Source organism: Clupea harengus, chromosome 8 (genome assembly GCF_900700415.2).
Source record: "Clupea harengus chromosome 8, Ch_v2.0.2, whole genome shotgun sequence".
Taxonomy (NCBI): Eukaryota; Metazoa; Chordata; class Actinopteri; order Clupeiformes; family Clupeidae; genus Clupea; species Clupea harengus.
In genome coordinates, this window is record NC_045159.1 from 2949504 (window position 1) to 2960761 (window position 11258).

The following is an 11258-nucleotide window of genomic DNA, read 5'->3' on the forward strand; positions in this document are numbered from 1 at the left end:
AGAGCCCTGAGCCATTTTGAAGTGATGCTTTAAAAAAAAACAAAAAAACAAAAAACCTGTACAACATGTAATGCTCTAAAAGATAACACAGCATTGCGCACCATCAGAAAATGAGCCCCTGTCAGCACACTCAAGTGATCAAAGGTGCAGTCAAAAATGTCCATAGAGAAACTGAGACAGGAGAGCCAGCACGTTTACCATGGGGTTGGAATCAGCGATGAGGTCCCTCAGGGAGTCCAGGAAGCCCTGGTCCTCCACCATCTGTGCGTTGATGTCGTGGAGCTTGGCCACGCACACGGCGGCAGTCTTCCTCACGTACGGGTCCTCGTCCTTCAGACACTTCCTGAGGGGCTCGCACAGGTACTCGGTGATCTTGTCCACGCGGATGCAGCCCATGGTGCGCACAGCTAGAGCCCGGATCAGAGGGTTGGGGTCCTCACAGTCCTAGCATTGAATACCATTTATGAATGCGGAAGGGGGTCCAGTTCAAGTGCTTTAAGAACTTAATACCACAGGCTTTTCATCATCATATATTCACTGTGAGCAGTAAATATTCTTACATGCAAGTAAAGAATACAGACATGGCATGATTAAAGTAACTTTTCCAACATCGATTCATCCAGACTGAATAATAAAGGTCCTTTGCTGAGAACCTGGTTACATGTTAATATGTAAAGTCAACAGCCAAGGTTTGCTACTGCCATTAACTGTGAAGACTTTCTGAAAGAAGAATAGGACATTAGGTAAAAGATATAAAGAGGTCTTGCCTTCACAAAGCTGTTGACAGCCATGATGGCCATATCTGGCTGACTCTTGGCATAGTTCATCAGGTACAGGTACACAAGCTTTTTCAACTCCAGGTTATCAGTCTGCATGCAGTTCACCACATCTGGGAAAAGAGAGCTGACAAACAGAAGGATGCAAATAGCTATGAGTCAAGGTGACCATAACTTCAGTTGGAGCAATGAATGTGGAGTCAGAATTACGGTTTAACGCATAAAGGAACAGCAGTGATTCATTAAGTGAATCCACTGACTCAAAAAACATTAATAAAACCATTCTGATAAATCAGATGCTTAATTCTCTGGGCATCATAAAATGTGGTACCGTCCGAATTCCTTTACAGAACCATGCAAATGAAAATATGCGCATGAGTGACTCTTGTAGAGCAGCTACTGCGACATGGCTCCAATTCGTATTTGCAGGTAATGGCAAAAAGATTATCAGCTAGGCTTTTTTACCATGTGGATAAATTACACTCTATTAATGATATACAAATATGTAATAATATCTAAATGAACATCTGACTGCTGGAGTGCAGTAAACCTTCATACCTGACATCTTTTCCTACAGTCATTGCCGCAATAACCTTCTTCACAGCCTCTTTCCTCTTCTCTTTCTTCTCATTGTTCAGTTCTGCCTTCAATTCAAAGATTTCACCTGAAACACAAAAATACAATAACATACACATACAGTATGTTTGAAATGTGTCAAGACAAACACAACAAAAAGTCAGAAGATAGAATTCTTTAGTATTTGCACTCACCTTTTTTGTTAGTTGTAAAATACTTTGAGTCAGTCATCTTGGTGGTTCTTCAAATCTGTATTTAAAAAAAAAAAAAAAAATGTCAACATCACACACAAATTATTTTGTCTGAATGATTGACCAAATTAATTGCAACATCCTTCATTATACCTACCATACTAAATACATAGAGATACACATGGCAATAGAATATGAAATCAGGGCTTTCACCTGCATCAAACAAGGGCTGGTGTTTTCACTGACTCTTGATCATAATCATTAAGGGGCTGTCAGTGTTTTTTGCTGAAAAAAGTAAATGCTTACTTCTCCTTTAACTACAAAATACTTATAGCTGAACTAAGTTAGTTAACTTGAAACGACGTCCGAAAGACATTGTTGATCATGATGAAAACTGTCATCCAGATGTTATCCACATTCATACCCCTACCAGAGAAGCTTTGCAACCTGTAAATAAAATATTATACTTATTGAGCTAATCAAGGGAGCATAAACCTGATAGCAGATCCTTCTGTCAACTCTATCCATCTTTGTCTATCCTACATCGCGTGTTGCCATAAACACGAATTGACCTCAGAAGAGCTAACATCATCTAGCTAATATAGTTAGCCTGATTTAGCATTCGTCTGGCTAGGCTGTCCCGAGTATCATGATATCGCTAACTGATGTAGTAAGTTGGCATAGCAAATTATACCATATAGGTAACGTTAATGGAAATATTTCCATTGAGATAACTGTAGTTAAGAAATTAAAATGTGTAAATCTGAAAGGACAACATTCATCATGACCATCGAAACCAGGTTTGGGTGTGACCCTTCAACAGCTGATGGTGTATCGTATCCGATCGTAGCCGACTGGCTAGGTTCGCTATGAATATGAGCTATCCCAAGCTAGCATTATGACTGACGAAAGTTAGCCATTTGGCTAGTCAACTACCTTGACCAAGGCCTTTCACAATACAGTCGATTAAGCGCACCACACAACAAGACAACATTCTTACATGCTTTGTTGAGACGTTGGTTGAAAATCTCGAGTAGCGTAACCTATACTGGTCACAGCAGTTTGACAGAGGATGCTTTTGCCTCCTTTGACTGCAGCTGCGAGGTTAGCCGTGGAAGATGGAATGCACTCGGAAAAAACAGAAGAGGAAAATGGTGAATAGTAGTGACGGAGTGCATAAAACGTAACAACGGAAATGTGAAATACAAACAGGAAAATAGCAACACGGATGGTTTTCTAAGGGACACGCACCAAGTATGCTGGAGAGAATCAGAACATTTGTAAAAGGACTCTGAGAATACCAACAAACATGCGCAGAAATATGATTATAACGTACGTCTTCAGTTGCATCTTTAACGTTAAACTCTGCATATGCAAATCGAATGTGTTTTATTTTAGTTAATATATTGGAGTTAAACGGCACCGTTTTGTTTTAACCTCTTACGCAAGTTCGCAAACAAGTAAATTCACCTGTCATGGCGGAACACGGAGCACATTTAACGACAGCATCATCAGATGAAAGACCTTCGATATTTGAAGTTTTAGCGCAGGATTCCTTGATGAGTGCAGTTAAACCTGCTTTGCAACACGCAGTTAAGGTAACTTTACAAAAAGGGACTTTCCAACCCATGCATATCCCACCCAAACTAAATCCAAGCTTTGTAACGGTGCATAATTCAGGCGTTGGTAGTGCAAACATGCACGTACTGTTATTGTATTTGTCTAGATAATGAACTCGCATAATGTCATAGTGAATGCCTTGCTCAGGACCTGAAGCCCAAGCTATATTTGTTGTAATAAAATGTACATGTCATTAATGCAGATTCTCGCGGATTCCAACCCCTCTCGTTATGGAGTCCTGTGGAGGAGGTTTGATGAGATATATGCCCTCTTGGATTTGCTGCTGCAGCATCATTTTCTCTCTCGCTCCAGTGCCTCCTTCTCTGAGAACTTTTATGGTCTGAAACGAGTGTTGGCCTCTGATCCCGCCCGGCCTGCTCACCTTGGCCTCAGGCGGAAGCAGCACTTGCGATCTCTATTGCTCCTGGCCCTCCTGCCTTACCTGCGAGCCAAAATGGAGAAGGTGTTAGCTCGTCATAGGGATGAGGATGACTTTTCCATACGCTTACCCCAGTCCCTCGCTCAAAAGATGTACAGGGCCTTCATGGTCGCCTATCCTTTCGTGAGCATGGCCTGGGATGGTTGGGTGTTCTGTCAGCAGTTGCTTTATGTGTTCGGACGTACACGCACACATTCACCCTTACTGTGGATGGCAGGGGTCAAACTGGCACACCTCACAGCACATGACATCCGAAGCATGGATCTTAAACCAAGCAGCCCTACAGGCATAAGTCTAAGGTAATGTGGAAGTTACATAAATCAGTTACAGAGAAAGTACATCACAAAGTGGAGCAGAGTGTTACATTTAAATGATCATGTATTTTATTCAGAATATTTCTTTGCCTTCTCTTTTCCAGTGTTGCTGAAAAAACGCAGCGGATATTGTCCTCGGTGGTCGGTGGTGTGGCAGTGTCACTTTCCACCAGTCTGTCCCTGGGGGTTTTCTTTCTACAGTTCTTGGAGTGGTGGTACTCCTCAGAGAACCAGAGCACCGTGAAATCCCTGACAACTCTGCCCACCCCACCCCCCCCTGTGCACCTTGACGACCAAGCAGCGGTGGCAGTTCACAGCAAACTGTGCCCCCTCTGCCGAAAAGTCCGTGCCAACGATACCGCTCTCTCCACTTCTGGTTTTGTGTTCTGCTATCGGTGCATATTCATGTATGTCAAGACTAACCACAGGTGCCCCCTAACTGGCTATCCTTCTGGAGTTCAGCACCTCATCAAGATATATTCTCCTGAAGGCTAGACTCATGCCTACAATTCAATTCATATGGATGGTATTTTTCAAATTAAGGTACTGATTCAAAACCAATTGAAACCCTAGATTAACTGACTAGAGAATTTAGAATTTTCAAAATTGACATTTTAACTGTTTTGATTGACATCAGTAGTACAACTCATCACGTTTCCTCGGAGTTCAGCTCTGTGTTTGTGCCGTAACACCGCTCCTATGGAGAATGGATTTTCTTTTCCAAGAAAAAGGATCACCAGTTTTCACTCTTTACAGGTTAACATGCCGGCTCAGTTTCTACCCATCATTGACACAAAATGACAGTTTTGAGATTCATTTCCATTATAAATGGGAATGTTATTATCCATACTAAAGACAACAATGTACATACAGGAAAATGTTTGTAAATAAAGAACTTTATTTTGTGTTTAACTACTACGACTGCCACTGTGTTTTTGGAGTAGCAGTTTAAAATCATAGTATCTTTACCTCCATCTAGACAACACTGAATGACAGTCTTACAAGTATCATGTACAGTATGAGTGCATGAGAGACAGACTGCCATGTAAGTAGTTGTGTGAATGCTGTGAAAATGTTTGAGTAACAGCCCCTATGGATTTGCTAAGAACATCTAAGGTAATGTGGAAGTTACATAAATCAGTTACAGAGAAAGTACATCACAAAGTGGAGCAGAGTGTTACATTTAAACATTTAAACATCTACTGGAACATGTTTCTGTCTGCTTAATTTGATGGATATGGTCAGTGAACTTCCCATACCACCCCCCACCCCCCTTCTTCTTGGCTGAATGTCACAAACTATTTTTGGCCTGGGCAGTCTTCTGGGAGAGTTAAATAGTTTGAATGTACCAGATAAACACTGTGAAAACATGTTTTGGCAGCTGGCAAAACCTGTTTGTTTACGAGTAGGCTTTCAGCAAGTATAAATTGATATGCTTGGGAAAAGCATAACTGAATATTATAAAATAACCATATTTTATATTCTACTTCCACAGAAGGCAGATCACAGGTAAATACAATGTCAGAATACACTTTCAGACTTTTTGCTTCCACAACCCTTTTCGGAACAGTAGGTACTCCAGCGGCCTTCATTTTAGATTAAAGATGATCTTTCACAAGATCGAATCAAATGTACCAATTAAAGTCTATTAAAACCAATTCACATTCATAGCATATGGTGCCTGATTCATACATACTTCATGTCCAGACCACAACGATTGTAATGATGATTCACGCGGTGTATAGTTGTGCCAGCATCCCTTCCTCATTTTATACAAATTAGATCTTCTAATGCCAACAAGTGCTCCTCTTTAACCATGGGACATTTCAGTGACGCAGCTAGGAGAGTGTTTCGTCCGTCTTCTGGCACTGGCCCACAAGGGCTCTGGACAGCACTTGCGAAAGCACATTTAACCAGCCCACCGTGACATCTGACATCCTAAAATGATGTAATATGTGTTCTGTCTGAAATGAAAGTATTCACAAATGCTGACAGCTAGTCATTCGAGGAAGATTAAACATTAGAGCTCTTGAAGATAGGAACTAGAATATTCCTGTTTGGGGCCCTGGGAGTTCGTGGGGGTGGTCAGATTATGGGGTTATAGTAAGGTCAGGAAACAGGAAGAAGCAGTCGCTAATCATGGCTGCAGAGGTTCTGTGTGTATGTTTTTCCAACAACACAAAAGTTCAAATTATGAACTTACCTGACCGATGAGGGGGGAAGCACTGAAATTCACCCAATTCACCATTTCATGCATTTCTGCTTAGAACACCATTACTAGAAACAGCTCAGTTGAAAGTAAAGAAAATACAGTGTTTATTGAACATAACTTAACAGACAGTGGCAGACAATACAGGAAAAGGCATGCTGTATCACAATTCCTTATTAAGTTGACAGATACACTGCTCAGAAAACACTAAGCCTACACACAGCAAAGTACTGCTTTCTTGTGTTGCATTCAGTATTCAAAAACAAAAGGCAGAACATTACAGCATAGTAAAACTTTGACACAAACTGACGAGTATTTTTCCTCCACAAAGAAAAGTGCAAGTTAATTCCTCCATGAGCACAGTATATACACCTTTCATTTGGTCAGTTACCTTTTTGGCACTTTGAGGGCACAAGTGCACCAAGTGGTGTTGACATTATTATAGAGCTGAAATCGTTTCACAAAGGCATAGATAGATAACCCACTACAGAAGTTGCTAAGAACATTTTCGATTAACTAATTTTGGTTATTGTATCATTCCTATTATGGAGCGTGAGCATAGCATGGAACGACACATTGGACACTGCTTATTTCCAACTGCTCTACAAGTGCACTTGTACATTTTCTCACCTTAGGCTTATAAAAGGTAGGCAAATGGCTTGTCAAATAAATTTGGAATGTCTTCCCCATATCTTCCTATTCAAATCCTTTCACTCTGCTTCATTGATATGATTTAGCAGTTAGCTTCCTTAAATAACCTGGCAGAGGTGACTCATTTTCAACCATACCCAAACATAATGTCATTTAAATGTAAATACAACAAACTGACCGTGTTTTTTTTTTTACAACATCTAATCACGATTAATTTGCATTTCTAGAGTATTTGATCATCTCACTATCAGCCACAACAAATACTTCCATAAAAAGTCATGGCGCAAATGATATTTGACCCTGGTTATTCTAAGCTTCTGTCATCAGAATAGCAGTTCAAATGCAACTATTCATACTCCCCAACATTCACTGAGCAAGAGAAAACTCTATAAATAAACTTTTGCGGAAACATTCTGAAAGTTTGTGCTTGATGACGCATAAAGCAAAAACATTTGAAAAATAACATCTAATGTAAGGCTTTGAGACTATATAACATCGATTTGAAAAGATTTAAACATTAAACACCGGATAGGCCCATCCAAGAATTATTCATTCGTTTTTGCTGCCATCTAAAGTGGTGTGCAGAGGGGCGTTATGGCATTCCATATTAGGGAACAGAGTATCTTGGAAAAATATAATAATAAAATGAGTACATAGATAAATATTTTGATATAAATGATTAGTAAATCTGACATTCAAACTGTGGTGCAGAGACAAACACAGTGGAATTCCAAAGAATGGGACTCGAGATTGAACAAGTGAATGAGCAATCAGTTTTGACCTTTTAACAAAGTTAACTTAGCTTATATCCCTGCTTGAACAACAGGTTTAATTTGCATATTGCATTGGCAGTGTTCTCAAACACAGCCTCGGTCATCACATGACCACAATTTCCATATTCTTTTTTTTTTTTTTTTTTTTTTTTGCCAGACCACTTCCTGGATGTCAAAATGCAACAGGTACCTTGCCAGTGAATGAAACATGGCATGACTACAGTATAATGCACAATCTACCAAAGCACATACCCTGACTTTGGGTTCAAATAGGGAAAATCATTAGGAAGATCCGCATCTGAAGGCTTTGAAAAAAAAGAATGCAAAGAGTGGTGGCACACAACTCAGAAAACTGCAGAAAATATAAAGAACCTGAAATAAAGCTCAGATAGCCCTTGATGTAAACGTTCCATCAAATTAAGTTAATGAATATTTTTGTTCTCCAAGACCACACACAGTAACATGGGTAAACTCATGTGGACAGACAGCACGGTTCCACACATGTAACAGATTGCATTCGAAGAAGATGTACTGCACGCAGGGAACGGATTGCTTGAACTGGTCCAGAAAGGTGGAGGCAGACTGAGAGCTGGAGAGGAAAAATAAACTGAAAACAACAGCAGGGTCGTGGAGAAGCCAATCAGATGGAGGTGGACCTCACACCACCTGCAGGCCTCTCTCGTGGCCATCCAGCTGCACCTTGATCTTGTGCAGTTCCTCGATCTCCTGGCAGTGGCGCTCCGTCTTGTGGCGCACTAGGGTCCGGTAGAAGTGGATGGTGAAGATGACAAAGATGATGCCCACGGGCACCATGATGATGGTGGAGGCCAGCGCTGCTTCCCTGCCGCTGTGCCCCGCAGGAAGGGGGGTGGCCGTGGTGGTGCAGTTTGCCTTGCGCGGAGCCCCCGCGTCCACAGGGAGGAACTTGATCCAGCAGAGCAGCACCACCTCAGCCAGGAAGAGCAGGATGCCCAGGGCAGTGGAAAAGCCCCATGCCATCTCAATGTAGTAGTGCATGCGCTCGTGTGGCGACTCACTCACCGAATTAAGGTTGTGAATGTTGCTGACGGCCTCCACGTTCGGCAAGATGCAGGTACTGATAAGCAAGGCGAAGAGGTGCACCGCGACCAGCACTGTGGTGCACACGCTGAAGGCAATCAACAGGAAACGTGGGTACTGGTACTCCATCTCGAGCTGCACTTCAACCATGGCCACCTGCAAAGTAGGTCAGGAGACCATGAAAAACAAAAGGTGTCAAAGAAATTCCCACAAATGCTTCTGCTAAACTCAAATTAAAGCAATAAGCAAGCAACCCTATTTACAGTAAGTGGAATGAAGAAAGAGTTCTGGTCATACTATGTTACAAACTCTGGTTTACCCCATGTTGTTAAGAATAAAATACTTGCTTTTACAGATGTTGCTAGGTTTGATAAAACTGTAAGACTGACCATGGCAAAACCAGAGAGCAATGCAGATGTGCGACTTGAGGCTTTCAGCTTGGCCCTGCTGAGATAGAGTTTCCTCCAAGACAATGCCTGGACTGAGTGGTGATTGGATGTTACTAGCTCAAGATAGCTACGGCGGACCCAGTCTCGATAGTCCATTCCTCCACCATCCTGAAGTCTTTCTGAACCACCTGGTGCTGGGGAACCCATTGGTACATTCAGCTCACTGCTCATAGCAACTAGGGGAGACATTAAGCGCCATTAGTTAACAAAAAAAATTCGCAGAAATAAAAATGATCACGTCACGGACAATCGCCATTACGCAGTACACAATTCAACAGTGGCAATAAAAATGACAACGCCACGGAAGGTTTTACTGAACTCAGCCTGAAGTTATACTTACTTGGCTGGGCTTCCCCTGTTTTATGTGTACTTTGCATTACATATCTAGAGCAAGGAGCGAGAAAAAGGAGTTACAATAACATACAAAATACACGTTGTCCACCCAAGATCAGACATTTAAATTCACATTTTAAAGCAACGAATACTAGGCGGAGGGTCTCTGCTGCGTTGCAAGTTCTCAAATGAAATTCATACTGACACATAATGTTATTATCAAAACAACGGTACCCATCGATATGGCTGAGGCTGAAAACGCCTTCAGCATTCACTCCAGTTTACACACCTAAAGAACAATTCGTTTTCATGTTGTACATCAATAGTAGTAGATAAGTAATTTCAGCGAGCGTTTTAAATACCAAGACGTCAGCAGAGTCGGCGCTATCGCAGTGCCACGTCAGATTCACAAAGCAAAACCTTATGCTAACATTACTCGATCTGAATACGATTTATCTTTATAAATAGGATAGCTACTTTGCAGATACTCGTTAGCTGTGATGCATTCTATTGCACACCAAGTGGACCACTGGCTACATACCACATTTCAGGTCATGACCCAAATCGGCATAGTACTGCAACCTAGCTAATTAGTTAGTATCTTCCTCGAAATGAGCAGCGTGTTATTGTGGGTAACACTAGGTAATAACTTACTCAAAACTGCTGCCGTGAAGCAAGTTAGCTTCAGTTTGTAAGACGACAAGAGTCCTGCTGTCTGCATCACATATTTGTGCTGCCTAGCATTTATGTTAGCATCTCAAATAATGTAGTTAACTGTATACAGTCCCTTCAACTCAACTCACCTTGAAAAAAAAGGAGGTGTTTACATCAACATTAAGTAGCTGATACCAGTCAAAAACAGAGAATTCTGAAAAGAAACCTCGGATGCCAGGACGAGTGAGGTACGTTTCCTTAATTTACCCCCTCCTCCTTACATCCTCAGTGTCACGTGACACGGGTGTGACACGCATCATTTTATCAAGTTCACTTTCCTATACCGACTGCAAGATTCAAGAACTTTATTGTCATTGCAAACACAACGAAATTGCAGTTGCGTCAACCTCAAACCTTCACACTTACTTACAAATAAATAAGACAGGACTTCCCACAAGGTGATTTATTTTTGATAAAAAAAAATATCACATTACGAGACTCTGGGGCTCCATTAAATATAAACAATATACATAATGACAATAAAATATAACTAACAAAAGCGTCAGAAGAAAAAGTGCAGTAAAGGCGCAGTGTAACATATTTGAGTGATGGTGTTTTGGGATGTTGAATGACGTGTGGTTGGTGTAGAAATGCTGCACAATAACCAGTGGCTGAAAAGACATGCAAGTAAAATATTGCACGCACTCCTTAATAGCAGCACATCAGTCTTGTCAGACTAAGATGTGCCAGTAGTACAGCCTTTGGGAAGAAACCGTTTTTCAGTCTGTTTGTGTGTGCATGCCTGATGGGAGCAGCTTAAACAGATGGTGTGCAAGGTGTGTAATGTTTTATGATGTTCCTAGCCCTCCCCACACAGTGGATGTTCTAGTGATGCTCTTTACCAACAATGTCTTCGGCTGTTTTCACAAAACGCTGGAGGGCTTTTTTGTCAGCTTTGGTGCAGCTGCTGTACCAGGCTGTCGTGCAATTAAAACGTGACAAGCAGCTTTTGGGGGAGGTTTACTCTCGGTAGTCTCCTCGGGGGGGGGGGGGGGGGGGGGGGGGTTCTGGTTATGTGACTTCATTCCATAATCAACTTTGCTCTTTCAATGAACTGGTGTGAGCTGGGCAGGTTGATCAAACTCTTAATTACAGAGGCCAGAATGGACCCTCATCATTAAGGCTGCTTATCAATTTTTTTAAGAACAACCCTT

The 11258-nt window shown here is 41.5% G+C and overlaps 3 protein-coding genes across 5 annotated transcripts in view; 1 reads left to right on the top strand and 2 right to left on the bottom strand.

Moving 5' to 3' along the window:
* Positions 1–2696, bottom strand: part of ap2b1 (adaptor related protein complex 2 subunit beta 1) — a 27451-nt gene extending 24755 nt beyond the window's left edge. Inside the window, exons 1-5 of the mRNA XM_012821971.3 lie at positions 2544–2696; positions 1547–1601; positions 1335–1440; positions 768–903; positions 199–444 (exon numbers count right to left, since the gene is read on the bottom strand). Of these exons, the coding sequence (XP_012677425.1) occupies positions 199–444; positions 768–903; positions 1335–1440; positions 1547–1583 (525 nt within the window). The 5' untranslated portion in view covers positions 1584–1601; positions 2544–2696. The remainder of the gene's footprint in view (positions 1–198; positions 445–767; positions 904–1334; positions 1441–1546; positions 1602–2543) is intronic.
* Positions 2697–4831, top strand: pex12 (peroxisomal biogenesis factor 12). Its single transcript, XM_012821973.3, has 3 exons — positions 2697–3141; positions 3366–3901; positions 4021–4831. Exons 1-3 carry the CDS (start codon positions 3019–3021, stop codon positions 4409–4411), a joined length of 1050 nt encoding a protein of 349 aa, XP_012677427.1. The 5' UTR covers positions 2697–3018; the 3' UTR covers positions 4412–4831.
* A 1377-nt stretch (positions 4832–6208) lies between these two features.
* orai2 (ORAI calcium release-activated calcium modulator 2) lies at positions 6209–10341 on the bottom strand. Of its 3 annotated transcripts, none has more exons than XM_012821976.3 (4): positions 10194–10341; positions 9398–9441; positions 8998–9233; positions 6209–8764 (listed from the first exon to the last, which is right to left on the bottom strand). In XM_012821976.3, the coding sequence occupies exons 2-4, from the start codon at positions 9432–9434 to the stop codon at positions 8207–8209; spliced, it is 831 nt and encodes a 276-aa protein (XP_012677430.1). In that variant the 5' UTR covers positions 9435–9441; positions 10194–10341; the 3' UTR covers positions 6209–8206. The 3 variants fall into 3 exon arrangements, with proteins under 3 accessions (XP_012677430.1, XP_031427372.1, XP_031427373.1); XM_031571512.2 differs by lacking the exon at positions 10194–10341 and adding an exon at positions 10045–10156; XM_031571513.2 differs by lacking the exon at positions 10194–10341 and adding an exon at positions 9680–9994.
* Between the last annotated feature and the right edge of the window lie 917 nt (positions 10342–11258).